Source organism: Myiozetetes cayanensis, unplaced genomic scaffold, assembly GCF_022539395.1.
Source record: "Myiozetetes cayanensis isolate MyiCay16 unplaced genomic scaffold, myiCay2020 scf13, whole genome shotgun sequence".
Classification (NCBI taxonomy): domain Eukaryota; kingdom Metazoa; phylum Chordata; class Aves; order Passeriformes; family Tyrannidae; genus Myiozetetes; species Myiozetetes cayanensis.
The window spans coordinates 23398060-23419282 of NW_026086937.1; the positions used below are offsets into that span (position 1 = coordinate 23398060).

At 43.0% G+C, this 21223-nt stretch overlaps 2 protein-coding genes across 2 annotated transcripts in view; both read left to right on the plus strand.

Moving 5' to 3' along the window:
- Positions 1 to 825: 825 nt before the first annotated feature.
- Positions 826 to 4858, plus strand: COMMD2 (COMM domain containing 2). Its single transcript, XM_050308499.1, has 5 exons — positions 826 to 907; positions 996 to 1073; positions 1311 to 1393; positions 2617 to 2790; positions 3271 to 4858. Exons 1-5 carry the CDS (start codon positions 841 to 843, stop codon positions 3466 to 3468), a joined length of 600 nt encoding a protein of 199 aa, XP_050164456.1. The 5' UTR covers positions 826 to 840; the 3' UTR covers positions 3469 to 4858.
- A 7116-nt stretch (positions 4859 to 11974) lies between these two features.
- WWTR1 (WW domain containing transcription regulator 1) overlaps positions 11975 to 21223 on the plus strand; it is a 41857-nt gene continuing 32608 nt past the window's right edge. The window contains exon 1 of the mRNA XM_050308388.1: positions 11975 to 12497. Coding sequence (XP_050164345.1) covers positions 12109 to 12497 — 389 coding nt within the window. The 5' untranslated portion in view covers positions 11975 to 12108. The remainder of the gene's footprint in view (positions 12498 to 21223) is intronic.

Consider the following 21223-nt stretch of genomic DNA (forward strand, 5'->3'; position numbering starts at 1 on the left):
ATTGTCTGAGGAAAAGCCAGCGTCTCCAGCTGGGAACAAAAGGCAGTAATGCGTTTCTCCAGTTGCTGTTGTGTTGTAAAACGGACCCTTCAAAAGTTGACCAGCCTTTCTGTTTAACAAAATTAACTATTTCTTAAAGGAAAGAAGAGTTATGAGAAGATGTTATGCATCATGTCAGTAACTTACCACCCTGGGTTTTTTTGTGGGTTTTTTTCTTTATTTAACATGGTAGGAACACGCATTTTGCTGTGGTTTCAGCAACCTGGTGCAGCAGCACCAGCATTTGGATGACACAAATGTAAATGGCTGTAAATGGAAATGGGCTTGAACTGCGGATCTACAGATAGCAGAATTATAATTTGATTCTTTCGCAGCAACACGTACTTCGGAAGGGACCCGTCCCCTCGGCCCCCCCAGCGCAGCCCGTGCGCGCTGTGCAGCAGCTTCCCGGAGCAGTCCCGGCCCCCGCCCCGGGACAGCGGTTCCTGCGGGCTCCCGGGGGCGGGCCCGGCCCCCGCCCCGGGACAGCGGTTCCTGCGGGCTCCTGCGGGCTCCCGGAGCAGTCCCGGCCCCCGCCCCGGGACAGCGGTTCCTGCGGGCTCCCGGGGGCGGGCCCGGCCCCCGCCCCGGGACAGCGGTTCCTGCGGGCTCCCGGAGCAGTCCCGGCCCCCGCCCGGGACAGCGGTTCCTGCGGGTTCCTGCGGGTTCCTGCGGGTTCCTGCGGGCTCCCGAAGCAGTCCCGGCCCCCGCGCCGGCACAGCGGTTCCTGCGGGTTCCTGCGGGCTCCCGGGGGCGGGCCCGGCGCAGGCGCGGCCGGGGCGCGGCGGGGCGGCCGCGGCGATGCTGCTGGTGCTGTCGGAGGAGCACCGGGCGCACCTGGGCTGTTTGCCGCGGGCGGGCGGCGCAGGTCGGGGCCGCGAGGGTCCTGCGGGCGGCGGGGGCCGGGCCGGGGCTGCAGCGCGTCCTGCAGCGGGGTCCCTTCTCTCTCGTTCCAGGCGTGGTCGAGCTGGGGCGCCTGGCGCTGGAGCAGCTGCGGCGGGGAGCGGCACCGCGGGCCTGCGAGGCCGCCGCCCGTAAGAGCGGGGCCGTGGGGGAGCGGGCGGATCGGACCGTGGGGAGGGCGGGACCGGGCCGCGGTTTCAGGGGGTCTCTAACATGTACGTTATTATTTGAAGGGTGTGAAACCCTCTTTTGTTTGTTTGTTTTTTTTTCTTTTCTATGCATATTTTGCAAGTTAGCCTTGCAGTTTTGAATCTCGTTGCTGTAGTAGTTAACGAGGAAGTAAAAGACACTTTGTCTTCTCTTTAAAGGAAAGCTGAACGTTGGCGTTGACACCATTCATCATGGAGTAGAGGGACTAACATATCTTCTTACTGAAAGCTCCAAGCTTATGGTAAGGATACTTTAGTGTAAGGATTTCAAGAATGCACTCAGGAGATGTCTTCTGAACACCTAGACCTCTGAAAATACTGAATGGGGAAAATGTAGCTCAAAATTTTGATGACATATTTTAATTTCAGAGAAAGGTGTCTCAGACTGTTGTCTTATTGAAACACTGCATTTGTGTGGATTACTGGAATTTGTATTCAGTGTCTGAAGCTAAAACTTGACAACATTTTAATGGCATAATTTACTCTATATAGAGAAGCATCCTTCAAGATTGAGCTCTAAATAATAAAACTCAAGCAAAGATTTTGTTGTCCAGCTACTGTACACGACATGGGCTGGACTAACACCCTATTCATCATTCTTTGTCTTTGTCTCATGTGGTGGATTTGAGAGCTTTTTCAGCTCCTGGTATCAAAGTTTTGGGTGGGTGTAAGCAGATACTAAAATAATTGTAGTTGGATAGTGACTGTTTCCGTTGTAACTTGATATAGTACAATATTTGAACAATGACTACGTGGGGAAGGGATACAGAGACAAGAAATGCTAGATTAAATTCAGTCAAGTGTTGCTCCCAAGAGCAGGTGGGGAGGAGGGGATAGAAATGTTGCAGAGCCTTTTCTTAAAGCAATGGGACTTGACTGACAGGTTCCAGGGTATTATGATAGAATGTGACTTGTCACAGACCGTGTTTGCACAAAGGTGCATTGGAGAGGTACGATGGCATTTTCCATGGAGTCAGTACCTGCTGGTCCAGGCTGCTGCAGTCAGCACAAGGACCGCGACCTGCGGCAGGAGCCCGAGCATTGTGGCTGGTGCTCCTTGCACCACATCACTGCCGGGTGTTTGTAGTCTGGATATCAGTGGCACAGGAACACTCCTGATAAATGGATTCCTGCAGCATGTCCTGCCTCATGACACAGCTTAGGCACTCCCCTGCACTGTGTTATGTTCTCTGATGCAAAGGCTTTACACGTGAGGGCCTTGACTGTTCTTTCAAAGAATGATCTACAACTGTCCTGAAACTCATGCAAATCTGCAGTAATACGTCAACATCTGTAAATCCCTTAAAACCTGCATATTTGTTTTGTCCAAGGTGTAGAATATTGGACATTCCTGCAGGAAAATAACTGCACCATATCATGTGTGATGTTTATTTACAGTTTTATTTGGTTTTTGAAAAACAATGATTACAGAGTTCCATATTAAGGCCTAAATTGTTATTTCTAGATTTCTGAGATTGACTTTCAAGATTCCATTCATGTTCTGGGATTCTCAGATGAATTGAATAAATCCTTGCTCCAGCTGTACCTTGACAACAGGAAGGAGATCAGGACCATTCTTGGAGAGCTGGCACCAAGGCTGCCCAGCTACCACAGTCTGGAGTGGAGACTGGATGTGCAGGTGATTTCCCTGATGTTTTTAGTATTTCATATTTTACTTCACATTTTTTTTAACATCATAAAAAAACTTATAAACAGTGTAAAAGTAATTGAGGTAGCAGTACTTCATGTATTTAAAACTGGCATGACCTCGTTAGCGCCTCACAGCCAACCAGTTCTAAGATGAACAGGATATGTAATGATGGAAAGTACTTGTTGCCTGATGAAAACTGAATTCACGGCTTCATTGTTCTTTTAATAGTGTTAGCATATACAAAATATATTTGGTCTTGATTATCACCTAATTTTCAGAAGTATTATGAAAGTGTTGATTAAAGTGGATTAGTATTCCGTAATGATCGTGTGTATCTTTAATGTGGATAAAAAGGGTTTCTGAACAGTCCTCCAAGCAGATTCTGCAAACCTGCTGGGAATTGTAGGTACAAACATCAATAACCATTGTTTGTTTCCCCGTTCCCATCTCATCAAACCGCTCCTGCAGCTTGCAAGCAGAAGTTTGAGACAACAGATCAAGCCTGCTGTGACCATGAAGCTACATCTTAACCAGAATGAAGATCAAACTGCCCAGGTGTTGCAAACTGACCCTGCTACCCTCCTCCGCCTGATCCAGCAACTGGAGCAGGCACTGGGGGAGATGAAGACAAACCACTGCAGGAGAATAGTGCGCAACATGAAATAGCCTCAATTCCTGCCTGCTCTTGTACTAAGCAGTTTGTGAAACAGCTCAAAACAAAGCTCACAGATATGTTTTGAGGAAAAAGAAACATCTGGATCAGATGAACTGCTTTCCTGTGCCAGGATCTTGAGCCAGTAATTACAGGCCAAATGTCCTCGGCTGCCAGCTTTGCAAACCTGACCGGTACAAGATAGGTAATTGGGTTTGCTTTACTTGCAAATGGAGGCATTCAGCATACTATGCTGAGAATTCCTTTAGTTCCTTTAGTTCTAAGTTAGTATAGATCTGCTTGAGCTTTCCTACTTTAGGTAGAACTGTCTCAATATTATATGAAGCTGCATATTTATAAGTAATTTTTTCTCTTTTGCTTCTCTTTTGAAATATTTTTTAAACCCTTACAGTGGTGGGAATGATACTTTGCAGGAAGATTTCTCCCGTATAGACTCAGGTATGTGTAAAAGCCGATGTGGGACTGCTGCCCTTTTCCTCCAGAGGGGGAGTGCGTCAATGGGGGCTGGTGTGACACTGCTGCTCTGCCCTTCTCACCTATAACCGAGCTAACCTTCGTTAGCAGAGCCTGCTGTGACCCCACAGGACAGCTGAGGCTTTCTGCAGCCAGCCCAGTGGCCTGCACTGGGTTGGCAAACTGGTTATTTGTGAAGGTGGTCTCAAAACTTGCAAAAGCAGAGCTGTGGCTGAGAAGGCAGGTTAAGAATAGTGTTAACCTCTGCTAACTCTGGTCTTTGTGCCCTGATGCCATGGTTTGCGTTCCCCTATTCGGGTGGTGCTCATAAAGGCAAGACCAGCTATTGCAACCAAAATTATGCGATGGTTTATGAAGGGAGCAACATGTGATGGTTCCCTGTCACTTTTTTGATAGAGCACTAAATCCAGGTGAGCATCCTGTCAGTGCAGCCTCTGAGTGCACAGACCAACTAAAAATGCAACTAGTTTAGGCATAAACAAGATTATTTTCTTAAAAGCAGAACCAGGCTCGGCCCTTAGCTACATACTTCCCAACAGATCTGTGTCCCGGTCTATTTGCTCCTGCTCTAAATGGTAAAGGGCACAAAGTTCGGGTTTTATAATCCAGAAAGGAGACATTTTGCTACACAGTGGGTGTTTGTCTTCCAGTGAGAATTGTTCATAGTCTCAAGAGCTGGCTTGGGATGTGCTTCACCTTACATTTTCCAAAACTGGAAACGACTAAAACTACCAGTTTTCAACCACTGTAAAACATTGTTTCCTGAATCTGCACATTATTTGCTCAGCTGCTTAGCAGAGAACAAAATGTAACCCAGTTCTTAAAACTCAGGATGCTGTAATTTGTGTAGTGGTGTAATACCTTTATATTCTTTTAAACATTGAATAAACTCAAGAAGCAATGCTTTTCTTCCTGGTTTGTTTTTTTTTCCTAAATTCTTTTGAATTAGCTCTGCACCATCACTGTCCATTTTGTACAGGGCTAGAGGTTTGAATAGTGGTCTTATGTCGGTTCCAGTGTTTGTAAGAATGCCTGTTTTCTATACTGTGACTTTGCCCAGGATAGGGTAGGTGGTGGGTAGGAAAAGAAGTCCAAGATTAGGAATAACCTGGCAAAACTCCATGAGTGAAGCCCTTACTTGCCTGAATAAAGGGCAGAAATTCTCACTCTGTGCTTGGCTTTCTTGTCAGGGTCAGGTTTATTACACCACAACTGATTTTGTTAAATACTTATGCTGATTTTATTTTCAAGACAATATAAATTGTGGCAGTTTTATACTACAGTTGTATACTGAAATCTGAAGTTTCACTCACCCATCAGATTATTTGTATCATGAGAAAACACTTCATTTAGGGTTCTGGGTTTTGATTTATTTGAAATGTGGCAAGTTTTAAACATTACTGTAGTTGTGCTGCAGATGGGAGTAGTCAGCACTAGTGAGCAGACTGCTTTTACGTGCACAGAAGTGCATTTTTACTGTAATTGTGGAGCAGAATGCTAAAACAAATTTTTGGAATTACCATGATCATCAGCTGTATGACTTGCTTATTCCAGATTCTGTATGACAAGTTCTAGATGCATAAGCACAGGCAGCAGTCCTTCAGTCCAGCTATTGGATTAAGGAAGTTTGTAACAGGAGCAGCTCTCTAAATAGTTGCATCCCGATTGTCCCAAAATGTAGATAATATTCAGGATAAGATAAAAACTATGGTGACCAAATATGCTGAAAAACACATGAAATATATTTTTTCCCATCATTAAGTATGTAAGAACCTTCTATTGATCTTGGGAAAAGAAAAAGCCTATCTGTTCCCTCAGTGTGTTACTTTTTTGGCAAAAAGAAAAACTGAATTTCACTTTATGGACTGTGTCTTACTCCATAGTCTGTTTGAGTGTGTGTGTGAACATTCAAAGCAGTGTTCCCAGTGCTCCCAGCAGATGCTGGAAAGACCAGAACTGCAGAAGTCAGAAGATTCTTGACCAGGCCTTTCGAGCATTCGGTGTGCACAGATGCACCCCAAGGGAACAAAAAACTTACGTCCTGGTAGTTTTGTCTTTAGCAGAAGCCCTACATAGGCCCTAGTAGGCCCTTTAGAGGAATCCCTTGGCTGGTATTTGCACTATTACTGAGACAAAAATCTGTTGTAAATACCTTTATTCTGAACTTCAGGAATCAGTTAATAATTTGCCATGGGTGGGCTTGAAAATCAGCATTGTGTAAAGTGAAGACGTTCCCTTCTGCCAGCTGAATCAGGTACAGCCTGAGGGTGAGCTGAACCACAGAGATATAAGGTAGTCAGTGCTTTGAGAGCCAAGAGCTGAAGCTTCAGCGAAGCTACTGGGCATCTTTTGAGAAAATTTGTTACACAAAAAAGATGAGACTTTTTTATGAGTAATTTTTATGGATTTTGTAATTGTTAGAAGTTGTGGCACTTGTTAAAAATACAAAAATTTCCTTCAGTGATCTTTCCTTCTTCATGTGATCTAAATATTGAGGGAATTTCCTCAATGTGGCTAATTTAGGGATGTGTTGTATAGCTCCTGTCACAAAGAGGTCACAAATACAGTCTCATAATAGATGCAATCAAGGATTCCTAGGAAAGCAGGATACATACCTGTTATAAATCAGTCAGTGACTGTCCTGAAAAGAATGCATGCATTGAGAGTACTGCTATGTAGGTTGGTTTCGCCATGCAAAGTTTTCTTTTTCATCCTTTTTGAGTAAGTTCTGTAATCTCACCTTTGAATTTTTTAATACTTTGCTGCACCAGGTGCAGTATTTAAATCTTCCTCATAAAATCAGAAAATCAAAACAGGGAGGAAAACAATCCTAAGCCTTCCATTCTTCCCTGGTATTAACAAGAGGAAAAAATGTGCAGCTTTACCTCTGTCAGGCCCCATCTTCACTTTGTGGTCTGCAGCCAAACAGAAGAGGAAGCGAAAGTGAAGCTGTTCTCCTTCTACTCTGCTGGTTTTACTAATATCTACTCACTCAATGGCAGGAACACATCTTAAAAATTGCTTTTAGACCGGTCAATTTTAATGCTCCCCAGAACAATTTTTCTCTCATCCCTGTTCCTTCTCCCACAAGAATTAAAAGTTAGTATCAAGAATTACTTTCCATCAAAAAGAAAAAAAGATGGAAACAGGGAATACTGATGCCAGATGTCATTTCTTCTCACCTAGGGAAACAGTGGATCCTGTAATTAAAATATTTGCAGAGCAAGTGATGCAGGCCAGAGGGGAGAGGATGGAACAGGCAGCACTGAGCAATAAATCAATGTGTGCTCAGGATGTGTTAAGAAATATATGACACTGCCATTTTATTTATATATGTATATATACACGTGAAAAATATATATGTATGCATGTATATATATACATATACATATGCACACTTATTAGGTGACAACTGGTATGTTGTACATGGACAGCAGAAGCGCATACCTGCTGAACCTCAGCAAATCTGTATTGGACACAGGCAATTCAAGCTGGAAGACTCCCAAAATACCAAATCTGATAATAATTAAACTACTAGCTTTGTTTCCTGGCAAAATCCACATCAGAAAACCCTCTCCATGTACATGCAGTTTATTGACACAGAAGAAAACTGTATCTTTCTGCAAGTTAAATTAGTTATGCCACAAAAGCATGTTTTGTGCTGGTGTGATTCACAGCACTGCCCTGTGCTGCCCTCCTGCCCTGGACAGCAGAGCTGAGCCAGGCTGCCTTGGCTCTGCAGCTGCTCCCTGTGTTTCAGCCGTGTTGGCTGGGTCGTTATTCTGGGCTGTTGGCAGTGCGCACACAGGGACTTCAGGCCGACAGAACAACTCTGGCCAGTAAGATCACCCTGTATTATAATAATTTCTGTATTTCTTTTTGTAATTCTGGACTTCAACTCTGAAGCAGCAGATCAGGTCCCACTTTATCTTACGTGACTATTTTGGGATTTAATAATCCCACCAAATTTGGCCAAAAATCATATTCCAAATCTGCCTTGAGTAACTGAAAGTCTGAAAAACTGGTAGTTTTCATGTCCTTTAAACATTACCACCATTTCCACAAGCGTGAGTTTGTTTCCTAATTCATTTATGTGCAAAGTCAGCTATGTTAGCGAACCTCATTGTCAGCAGCAGTTGGAGATGCCTGAGACAAACCAGTGATGGCCTGTCTCTGTATTTGTTCCCCTGTCTCTTGGGAGAGGCCACACTGAGTTCAGGGAAGAGGCTGAAACAAGCAACTGGAGCACGGGGACTTCTGACATGGCTTTAACTGTTTGGAAACTACACAGTGCAGCCTTCCCCGGGTCCCTAGTGCAGACTGTGTCAGCTGCCTTTGCTGTGGAGGAGCAGTGTCTGCATGTCCCATTCTGTTGGCTGTGCTCTAAGGCACAGTCTCTGAGACTCAAACACTGCTGCAATTTTTTGGTTAGAGCAGCTGTTTCCAAAATGAGTGTCTGAGCAGTCATCTACTAGAGATGTCCACACAGCTTGCTTGCCAATAAAATTACTTCAACTTATAAACAACATGAACTGAGCTGACAGAATGGGTTTTTTGCGAGCAGCCTGCCCACACCAGAGGTTTTGCTGTCTGGGGAGGGATATGCTTACACAGCTGCTTTGAGGAAACTCCTAATAGACACCAGGTCTTTGTATTAAATAAACCACAGCACAGTTGCCTACATAGGACATGCTTTGCATGCATCCTGAGATGCCAGCCAAAGTCTCGAAGCTGTCAGTCACCTGAGGAACAAACAGCTGGGAAATGCACCCAGACAAAAAGAAGCATTGACCCCTTTGTTAACAAACACACTACATTTATGGAAGTCCACTTTTGCAGAAGTCTCTTGAAAATTAGATTAATACAGAACTACTAGCAAGAGCAATATACACAAAAAAGTTTATCAAACAATACCCCATTGCCATAAGAACAAATAAAAATTATTTGCACGACAAATTGTATGTTTTAGAGTGTAAGTATGTGTGTGCTGCACATATATACCTTTCTATAGTGAAACTCCATGAAACATGTTTACTGTTCCATTGTGTTCCTTGTTCTCCATTATTTAGTTTGAAGGAACACAAGTCTTCTGTACTTATATGGCTCCTCAGCTGACACACATGGAGCACCCAGCTGTAGTTACTGCCCACTCAAGAGTCTTCTTGCACAGAACTAACCTAAAGCAGGGGCAGAGCCTGAGCTGTGCTGTGTCCTTGTGTCTAGGTTACCCAAAAGCACAAGGCTTGCCCAGGGATCCTGGGTGTTTTCTAACAGATATCACACGTGCAGCTTCACCTATGTGGGCTTTCTCAGAAAAATTAAATCTATGTAGGGCTTTGACGCAGAGCAGCAATGGATCTGGATTAAAATTACAACATGTGGTATTGTTTCTTTTAACTCATTAGATGGTCATCGTCTAAGAGTACATTTAAAAGTGCACTTATTTCTTCTAGTTATTTGCTTGGGTTTCCACTGAAGTGTAGGTTGAACTTGCTGCTAGAAAATCCACAAGTAGAGTATACTCAAAGTACTGGACTTCAGTAAATCCTTCAGTTGAACAAAAAACCTCTGTACTACTCAAAAACATTTGAATAGCACATTAAATCGAGAAAAATAATGTTACTGTCTTATTTTTTTACAACATAGGACCTTGTAATAAGAATAAAAAAGTAATGATAAGGAGCTTTCTATGTCACATTAGTGGTTTGGTTCCTATATCACTTAATACAATCCCATTGTGGTGGAAGTGTCCTTGTCTTCTATGGACTTGAACATATTGAATAATTTGTTCTAAAAGCTGGTGGTCATATCCTATTTTTGTGTCTAAAGAAGGAAGTTAGTATCTCTAAATAATAACAACAATATGAGAATTTATTCTTACAGTTCTAATCACTTTCAGATTAGTGGAGAAAAATGCTTTAGCCTACACAAAGTGGTACAATAGCAGATAATTGTATTATTCAGTAAAAAGTGCAGCTGAAATACATCTCACTGAAGACAGGTCTAGCTGTAATAAATGCTGCTTAGGTTTAGAACAAATGTGCATGTACTCACAGGATGCCACACTCTCTTATGAAAGTGGTCTAATTAACACAGATGAGATGGCCCCATGAATCGGACTGTCAGAGCCTTCCCTTGAATGGGCTCGTCACCTGGAAAGGACTAGAACAGGTAGAGGGGTGTGGGGTGTCTTTACTCAAGGATACAGAGGCCTGGAGGAAGCAAAAAAGCCCTTTTAAAGGCTGTATGAAAAATCACGTTCAGATCATTATCTGTGCAATAACCACATGCACACACAATCTCATATCCAAAGCTTTTAAATCAGGAAATTGCAGGAAAGAGAAAAAAGATATGTAATGTCTGCCTAACCCTGGAGAGCAGGTGCTGTGATGAGCACAGCTCTCTGAGCTTGTTGCAGCAAGGAACACAGTAAGGAAGCAGCAGAAGAATGGTACAAAAGATAACATGGAAAATTCTCCGGGAAGGGAAGCATAAACAAGTCTCAGGAGTACTGGGTTTCCTGACCAGAAATGCAGCATATATGGGGGAAAATAACAAAAAAAGAACACAAAACAAAGAACAGCAAAGGAAACCCCAAGGAGAAGATCTGCTGAGCCAATGGAAACATGGACAGGAAATGTGAGGAAAAGTAAGCAAGAGGGAATATTTGTTGAAGCGAGGCAATCAGGAAGTGCACAGGATCTGCTCCACAGACCAAGCTGATCCTGATCCAAGTTTGTGTACAGGCTTAAACCACAGCTCTCAGAATCTGCATTACCAGTATTACAGGTAACACTGATCAAGAGACAAACGTGGTTAAGTCAGGCTCAAGTTCTCTGCTGAGGAAGCCAAATGCAGTTCAGAAAAGGTCATGCTTCTTTTTAAGAAATAAGTACGTTCAGAAAGAAAATTACCTAAGACTTTTCTAGTGTAGATTCTGATTTGTGGGGAGGATGTGTTCTTATCGACCAGCATAGCCTGGAGTCTGTCCAAAATGCAGAAATAAAATGACAAAATGCATTACTAAAATAACGTGTTTGTGTAGCCAATGCATTATATCTCTATATGTGTAGTCATAAAAACACTATATGCTTCCTTCTGTAAAAATCAACACTGAAGTTGGAAAGTGAACAACATTGTTCTTTATTGACACAGCTACTGAATTTAAGCTGGTCACATCACCATTCAAAAGTTGTTCCAAGTGCACCAGAAAATGAGACAGGGTTTTAAAAAAATTATATGTATTCCTTGTAGAAAACCTCAGCAATGCATTTTGATGACAGCTCTGGTTTCTAGTATAGACTAAACCAAGGTCAAGTGACTGTGGACAGGCAATCAGTAGAGATCCACAAAGCATCACAGGTGCATTTGAAACAGCGCCTTTGGACAGGGAATTGGAAAATTCATGATACAGCTTTGCGCAGGACTCGTACCAGCCAGCAAAGAGCCAAACCTTAGCTAAACTACAGCGATGTGGTTACAGTCCATGTCACCACGAATGCTTCATTCCTCACTCTCATCACCACAGCATCACTAAATCATGCCATTAAGCTTGTATGCAAACTAAGTTAAACATCATTTTTCTTCCAGAAATTAGCATCGCTCCTGAACTTCCTGAACGATGCTTTTGGAGTAAAGTTCACTAACGTGGCAGAGACAGACAAGCGCCCCGAGGTTCCCCAGGCTCCACGGCCCCGCTGCGGTGCGGGCCGGGCCAGGGCAGCCGCTCCCCGCGGGGCCTCGGCAGCGCAGGGTCCGGGCGGCCCCGCCGGGGGCGGGCGGAACGGGGAGCGGCGACGAGGGAGGGGAGCAGGGGCAAGGCAAGGGGAGCACCGAAGGGCCGTGCGAGCCGTCCCATGCCCGAAGTTTCCGCAGCAGTTGCATAACTGCGGGGCGGGGCGGAGGCCGCGCCGGAGCCGCCGGGGGCGGGCGGGAGTGGCCGGCGCTGCCCCCGTCCCGCCGCTGCCCGGCCCGTCCCGGAGGCCGCCCCGCCCGCCCGGGACACCGGCGCTGCTGGCGGGGCCGCAGAGGCGCTGCCCGCCCGCCTCGCCCGCTCCACTCCCGTCTCGCCCGCTCGGTCCGCGGGTCACGTCCTCGGCAGCGGGGCCGGCCCCGGCCACCGCCCGCCCGGGACGGTCTGCCCGCCGTCAGGGCGGAAAATGAACCCCGCGGCCACGGCCCCGCCGCCGGGGCAGCAGGTGATCCACGTCACGCAGGACCTGGACACGGAGCTGGAGGCGCTGTTCAACGCGGTGATGAACCCCAGGCCCAGCTCCTGGCGGAAGAAGATCCTGCCCGAGTCCTTCTTCAGGGAGCCCGACTCGGGCTCGCACTCGCGGCAGTCGAGCACGGACTCGGGCGGGCCCCCGCCGCGCCCCGCGCCCGCGCACGTCCGCTCGCACTCGTCGCCCGCGTCGCTGCCCGGCGCGGTCGCGGCGCCTCAGCACGGGCACCTCCGGCAGCGCTCCTGCGACGTGACGGACGAGCGGCCGCTGCCGCCGGGCTGGGAGATGGCGCTCACGCAGACCGGGCAGCGCTACTTCCTCAAGTGAGTGCGGTGGGGCCCGGGCAGCCGGGCGGGAGCTGCGCTGCGAGGCGGCGAGGGGACCTCCGCGTCCCAGGTGGATGCGGCATCCCGTGAGGAAACTCCTTTCCGGCGGGAGGAGGGAGGCGCGGGAGGGCCGGGAGGCGCTCCCGAAGCCGGGCAGGAACCCTGCCGTGCCTGTCGGTCCGTATTCCTTTCCTGCTTGGCCACACGTCCGAGATTCTGAAACCGGTTTTTTTGTGTGTGTTTTTATTTTTGTTTGTTTGTTTTGGTTTTGTTTGTTTGGTTTGGGTTTGTTTTGGTTTTTTAACGAGTTCAATAACAGTTATTCCAGGGAGTTTCTGGCATGCGGGAGCAGGGCTCCTCGTGTCCGTCCCTGTCGGAGGCAGCACGGGCTGTGGATGTGCGGGGGCTGCCCGGCGCGCTCCGGCCTCGGGGTGTTCAGAGCATCCCTAGCCGCGGGCGTTGGAGCCCGCCTTGTTCTGGTGACAGATTTTGAGAAATGTGGTAACAAAACTGCCGATATCCTTTCTGTCCAGTCATTTTGGCCAGAGTGTTTTATTTGTTACATTTGGTATTTGATTCAAAACAGCCTAATAGGCCTCAAAAAATGTGGTAATTGTAATACGTGGTAAGGCAAGAGGGCCTTATTTTGGTGGATTCTGTAACTCGGCTCCAGATTGATTGCAAATTAAGTGGCACTGCATTAACCTGGTAAATAATGCAGTGACAAAATGTTTGCTAATGAAAGAAAGTATTTACTGGTGAATCTTCTGCCTAAAGGTGTTGAGGGAATTCCAGGAGGTCATTTCCTTGCCACAACCTTCTCTGTCAGAAGAGTAAACCACATTCATATGAAAGCACGCATGGGTATTCAACTATCATAAACATTTTATGGACAATGCGTGAGGGAAAATTGAGACAAAACTGTTTAGAAAAATGAAAAAAAAGTCATCATTTACATGACTGTATAATGATTTCTTTGCCTCGTGGGTTTGGAATCTCCAGCGGATTACTCGAGAGGCCAGTCTTTAAATTGCTGTGCACAGAGTTTAGATTTTTTACTTTTGTGACAGAGCTACTAGCAAAACAAGGAAATACATTTATGTATGCCTCTGTATCATTTATGATACTGAGTGGTCATGTCCAAGGGTCCAAACTTAGGAGTTTGTTAATTATGTAGTTTATCACCTAAATGAGATCTTGTGACTTCACACTTTGCATGTATTTTTCTCGAGAGAACAAGGACAGAGAAATAGCTGACTGACAGGAGCACTGAAACAGGCCATTCATAAATGAACATTAAATATGAATTCTTGCTAGGGTTTGGCCAGGGGGTGTTTTCAGATACTTGTCTGCTCTTTTTTTTTTTGACTAATACCTAATATCAAAATTAGTTTATGTGGTTTCACCTTCCTGTCACGCATTTCTGACCTAGAGACAGTTTTCCAAGTCGATGGATTCTTGTTGCTTAGGCCAAAAATGCAAGGCCTTTATTAAATAGAAGGCATGGGTAAAAACTCAAAATGTGTTCAATTTGTTTTCCAAATCATATCAGCAGGAACACTCTGATTAACAGCATCCTTTTTAATATAAAAAACAATATTCATTGTGTATGTAATTTGTTACCCAGGATAGTCTTTGTTTTGTTTTACTTATCTGACAGAACTTCCCTCATTTTTCTCAAAATTAATTGGAATAATGCATTTCTTAATACATTAAATTTATTTCTTTATACCCCAATGTTTTTGGGAGTAATATTTAGCTATAAAATGCTCACATATGAATTATAGTATTTTATAGTACTGTAATGTTTTTCAGGTGAAAATATAGTTTTCTGCAGAAATTTAAGATTGTTTATGGAAAACAGCATTTTAAACTATATGCAGTAACATATAGGATTCAAATCAGTTGATATGCTTGAAAATCATATTTGGTTAAACTGGGCATACAAGGTTGCATTTCTTTATATAAAGAAAAAAAAGCCAGTGCTTTCCAGCTTAATGATAAAGATTTGTTTGTAGGCATTAGGAAAAGAAAATTGAGAAACTAACTAAGAGTAAATAGCCAAACTAGGTCCTGTTAAAGCCTTTCTTATCTGTTGAAGCTTATAATGCAGTTTGTTGTATTTAAACATATTCTGAAGAATTATTAAACAGAAATGCTATTGGGAGTTTCAATGAACAGTGAGCTAACCTTGTTGACAGGGAAACAACTACAGCTTGAAGCAGTTGCACTCCTGCATGTCAGTTCTTGCAGAAATTTTCTGGCTGTAACTGGAAGAAACATAAGTAGCCTGGGGACCACTCCACCCTGTAATTAAATACCAAACCGCACAAGGAGGGGGGTGGAAAACAGACTTATGAACACACACTTGCAGCAGTGTTATCTAAAGCATTTTTCGGTGTGTGCATGTGTTGAAAAAAATTTAAGTGTGATTTATTTCTGATAAAAAGAGTTTCTGGAAAGACAGGCAAACTGCCTTGCATAGCTGTTGTGCTGGTGAGTGGGAATATCAGTGGTGTATCGATCCTCATGCTGGGCTGTGTACACATATCCTGTACAAAGAATGTTTCAAGTATTACTTTCCACCAGTTTGGGTTTAGGTGGTAAAGCCTCATATTTCAAATGAAGACCGAGGTTTTAATGTTTCCTCAGTGAGTGTAGGGAGCTTCTTGCTCAGATTCTCATAACAGAATATGGAGAGTTTCGTGTTTGCACTGCACAGATTTGTAAAGCTGTTCCCACTGTTGTCTTTGTCACACTGTTATTGTTAAAACATTACAAGGAACATTTGCCTTACCAGGACATATTGGCCATCAAAATCTACTTGAGTGTAAGAAGGCTAATTCCTTACAATATTTGATTTCCTCAAAATGTTCAAAATTTTTTTTACTGGTTTTTGTTGGTGGAGAAACTTGATTTAACACATGATCAGTTTTACAAAACTGAGCATGTTCAGCAGGACAGCAGAAGAAAAGCAATATAAATACTATGAAAATACTTTTTTCCTGAGAATGACAAAACAAATAATGCGAAGACAGTTGATGTGCTCAAGTTATTTTCAAATACGGCCTTTCCCTGAAAGCCATTTGTGTTAATTCTGTAGAAACTTTTATTATTTTATACTGGTGGTGTGCTTGGTGCTGTACAGAATTCATCCTAGAGAAACTTTTCCATCTCAGGAATGTAGTTACACAACTGAAAATGGAGGAGGAGATGGACAGTGCATGAGAGGGTTACTCAGTTAAGTTCTCATAACAATGTGGAAAGCACTAACGCTTTTGTAGGACATTTTTGCAGTGTTGTCCCACAGTTGTGATCACAGTCCCATGCCCAGCAAGCAGGGACTTGCCTTGCTGTGGCTTTCCTTGGTCCTTGTAGAAGAGTGGTGCAAAGCAAGAGCCTGTGCATCCCTGCTGGCTTTGGTGTTGTGCATTAGAGAGAGACAGTTCACAGAATCGTGCAGCTTTTGGAGCATTTCATCCACACTTTAAAGCATTTGCTTTGTTCCCCATCGCCAGTGGTTATTTGTGTGGGACTTAGTGCCTGAACTGCTCCCATTGCCAGCATCCCTTTATTAAAAATAAGTTATAATGTGCTAGAAAGTACCAAGATGTATTACTACGAATGGCTTTTATCTGGAATCAGTGAGTGTATTAAAGAGTTCCTAGCAGGAGCTGTGATACAACATGGAAGTTCAATTGATGGAAATTCAACTATAGCTCACCTTTGTAACTCATTTTAGAGACGCTTAGGAAGTTTTGAGATTGGAATGTGCACATCAAAATTAAATTTTCAAGATGTGATTGTCTGTAGTTCAAGTGCTGATTTAATGATGATGTTGGAGTTCCACTTAAAAAACTACCATGGATCTATGAGCTACTTTTTCTGCTCTGAATTTGACAATAGGAAAAGCTACAGAGTTTCTGATGAAAGCTCATATTTATTAATTTTCTGGTCCAAAATCGTGTCTTTTCATGATCAATAGACCATTTTCTCAGAATCTAAAATCATGTCACCTGTGATGCTTAAAATAATTCAGTGGTTAATGTGGGGCTTATTAAAATCTGAGGAAAGAAGCAGCTCTGGAATAGAATTGCTTTGGGGACACATTTTGGTTTGCAGAATGTGATCCAGTTCCCTCTCCCATTGAGTTTTCTGAGTTAGGAGATAAGCTACATTTTAGATTCGGCAGTAATGCATCAGTGAAGAAAGCTTTAAGCAAGACCGCAATAACTCTGGAAGTGTTACCAAGGAGAGCTTCTTTTGAGGAAATATTTAAGAAACTTATTGTAAAGGACTGTCTAGATACAGAAGTTGCATTACATTTTTGTTTATGAATTTCTGAATTATTTAAGGAATCGGTGATAACTGTCCTGTAAACACTGTTGTGTTGATATATAGAATTTGATATATTGGACTGATGTATACTTTCAAGCTAATAAGTTAGTAATGAACATGCAGAATTGTGTTGGTTTAACAAAACTTGTCTTAAATTTGTTCTTTAGTGGTAATGTTAAACCCAAAGTCCAGGAGTATTTGTGCATTAATGGATGACAACTGTCATGCATTCGTCTCATGACATGAGCTGAAAATACAATTGCTTTATGCATTAATCATTAGGAAATAATATTCATTAACATATTCTTAGAAAGATGTGTTTAGAATAGATACAGTTGTTAATTTAAGAATGCTACCATGAAAACCAGATGTTTTTTCTGAAACCATCTGAAAGGGTTTTGTCTTTAGTAATGGTTTGGGTTGTTCAAGGAAAGAAAATGAATAGTAGGTTTATTTTTATCATGAGCTGCTATAGTCAACATCTAAAAGTTGGTCTGCCTGGCCATCTGTATTCCATAATTGGTAAAGGACAGTGTGGAGAGCTGTCTGCTTCCAAAGGTGATGGATGTGTCCAATTTTGAACAGGTTTGAAAATGTAGAATCTGTAAAGTCTGTCCTTTCCAGCTTTTTGCTATTAACTCCTTCAAATCATGTTGGAAGAGCTGGAGTTTGAGCTTTGATTTGTATCCTTTTGGAAGCTTTGGTTAAAGCTGAAAATTCTGTCTGTGATGGAGGTTACTACAGGACAAGAGCTTCTTTGTAACAGCGTATTTGGGGCTTGGGGGCATTGCGTGACTTAGCAGATACAAATTGTATGAAAGCAATTAAATCCAAAGGAAATGTCATGTCGGCTGGATTTCAACATACAGACTTTCAGCATTTTCCCCCTTCATTTAGAGAGAGAGAGAGAAAGAGAGAGAGAGAGAAGCCAGCATGATGTAGGATGGAGGTGGGTTTTTTTTCTGCTTTGGGGATCTTTTTCTTTTCATTGATTGATAACTCAAAGTCCAGACCTAGAGTGAATGCTACTGCCCATGACTGTTGTATGAACTCCTCAAGAACAGAAATCTTGGGAACACTGCACTGTCCTGCAGTATTCCATACCTGTGGCTATGTTAAAGGCAGGTGTGATGGAAGCTACACTACAGAGACAGGTACAGGCTTGCTTAGAGAACTGAGCAAAATATATTATGTTAAAATTGAAATAATTGCTTAGAATGTCACCGGAACTTAATGCAATATAAAGGGAGATGTGCAAGACGAGCTGACTATCTTGCACCTCCTCCTGGCTCACAGCATCTGCATTGGCAGTCGCACTGCAAGCACAGCAGTGGTAGAGCTGCAAGTCCAGACACAGCTTTTCCTGCAGTGACTTATTTGTCTGCTCATACGTCTGCCGGCCCCTCAGTGTTTTCTTGGTCAAAATTCTCATTTTTATTCACTGGATATTGATCTGTCCCTAATCATTTTTGGGTGCAAGATTCTGACAGTCTTCCAGGATTGAGAATAGCAGGGCACTTCCATGGTACATTTGAGTTTTTTCTTGTATGACGAGTAATCCTTTTTTATTACCTGCATTCAGTTTTCCTAGTTTGGCTGCTGCTGTTGTTTTTATTAAATGTTCTACATTCCTGTTTTTCAATGTTTGATTGGTGAGCAAAGGTGTAAGCATCGCGAAATGCAGTAACAGTCTTCAGTCAAGCAAGTCTTAAATTGTATCAAAGTCTTTTGCTTCTGAAACAAAAAATAGTATTTGAAGTGCGGGCCTTAAATTCATGTGGGCTTTTAAAGAAGTTCTCAAAACTTCTTGATTGAGGTATTTTCTTAGTCGTCACCTTCATTGTGAAGCCCCTGAATGCAGCAGCTTCTGAGCAGAAGGAAGTGAGAGTCACTGGGAAGTTGACCTGGGCTGGAGGAAACAACGGCACAGTTCCTGTTGTGCTGTGACTCTGCGGAAATCATGTAACCTCTCTGTGCCTTTGTTTCTGGGCTTCATTTCAGCATCTGGTCTTGTTCATGAAAAATTTCTGTGTATTGAAGCAGACAGTGTACAGGAATAAACTTTAAATATTGCTCCATGGAAGTTGTTTCTTACAGTGTAAGCTTACATCCTTTTGGAGTGTTATCTGGCTGGAGTTTGTTAGATTTTCAGACCATGCTTCCAAAGGTCTCTTTAACTGATGAATCATTTGGGAGATGTGGTTTTGGAGTCAACTTTTTTACAAAGGAAGAAAGAAAGAAAGAGAAGAAAACCAGACTGTTTGGTGTCATTTGTTTGCCTAAGCAGCCTTTTGTAACATTAAGGTAGAAATGCCAGAGTTGTTTTCAGAATTTTCTCAAAATACTGTATTTTCAAAAGCTTCAGGAATAAAAGTACTTGCCACTTAAGAAAGGCTTTGTATTGTCTACTTAGTCAGACAGTCTGGACAAAAGCAACTCTTCTAATCTTGACACGTCTTCCATGTGGTTTCTTGCAGAGAAACACAGGCAGTTCTGTCGTGTGGAAGCCTCTCTCTGCAGCCTCCTGCCAGTGCCCTCACCTGGGTGAGATGTCTCAGAATTCAAACAAAGCAGGCTTTGCATCAGTAAATGAGTGCGACCATGCTGTGTGGGCAACACCGTGCAGCTCTGCAGGAATGCGGGAAAAGGTCAGCACTTCGGAGCTGACAAGAGTAGAATTTAGTGTGGGAGTTCTTCACAAAAGCTTTTTTTATTTCACATTTGGTTTTGATACTGCATTTCCCTATTCATGTTTTAGTCATCCTACTGTAAATATTTAAACGGAAATATAAGTGCTTTTGCCATGAGAGGTCGGGAAAAAATATTTTTTTGCAAATGTATATGGCAGAGTTGCATCAGCACATGCCAAAACTGAGGGTTTGATGTGAGTGAGGTTGATGTGAAAATTATGGACCAGATTTTAATGTTGAGTAAATGTGTGTCTCTTCAACCTACAACTCCTCTAACTGGCATGGCAGCCTTGCCAGCAGGATGGGTACAGTGATGCCAACAATTCTTGCCATCCCTTCCTACTGCAGAGAATATACCTAGTGTAATGTTTTGACAGCCATTCCCTTAATGAAAACTTCTCCAGTCATGGGATGATATTTTCACAGATGCTGCCATCACTGTCTCTCAGCTCTGACATCACCAAAACAGTATATTATAATTTTAGATAAAACCTTACTTTTTGTCAGAGGTGGTGAAGAGTTCTACTTCTTTATTCATGTTTTATAGTTGGCGTTTCAATTTTTGTCTGCTACTGAAGGAATTTATGGCAATGGAAAATCAATGAAACTATGCCTTTGCAAGAGAGCAAACAATGTAAAACCGAATAACTAGCATAAAAGAGATTTCTAGTGAGACTATTTGTGACTTACTGAAAGTGCAACAGTAAATCACTGATAAAAGAAATGAAGGTTTTGCTAAAGATTTGGCACTGAGAGTAGTCAGTAAAGGTATGCTGTAAAACATACTTAGTCAAAGCTAGGAAAGATCTTTGTTTGAGGTTTGTAACTTCACAAAAAAGTTTGCAATTCTAGTCCATAAGTAAATAAAAAAATAGCTCTTGGTATTAACCATGCCAATACTCACCCAAATCTATGAAGAAACATTATTTAAGCAGTCATCTGCAGTGACTGAATGATGCACCTTATTAGGTTTATTTTCTTTCTATGGTAGACTTGCTCTGAGGACAGAGGGAAGATCTAACTTTGATTTCTTAAATTCTGTGTTATATGTCTTGTGAATTATTTGGCAGATTTGCCATGATCTTCCGTTGCCAAACATTTGGATGAAGTGTCACGCTGCTGTGGCAGTTCCCTGTTTTGTGTTGCAGCATGGAAACGGGTGAGCAGTCTGTGGCACCAGAAGGGTTTCAGATGCTGCACATTCCAGAAAGCATCTCCTATGTTGATTCTCTTGTCAAATAGTTGCCAAATGTGTGCCAGAACAAAGATGACTGTGCGAAGCCGTGTCACGGACAGTAACGCCAGGATCCTCTGACTGCATCCATGTTGGCACTGTGGCTTTAGGGGCATCAATCTGGTGTGTAGCTCGAGTCCCAGTTCAGTTGTTTACCAGAGGAAAAAGGCTCAGTGATTTTGTTTTGGCTGATGGAAACTGAACTGAAAATGAAAATACAGGATTATTGCTCTTACCCCTCAGTGAGGTAATGATCTGATTGTAAATTATGAAAGTATCAGCATAGGGTTAAACTTTACCAGATAAATTTTTTAATAAGATTGCTTTGTTCCTCTCCTCTGAACTTATTATGCCAATAAAATATCACAGATCTTCATTAAGATGAGAGAACTCCTTGCAGGCTGTATCTTAATTTGCATTCTCACAAAGTTTCTTTTGCCTCTTAGTAGTTTAGTTTTGGT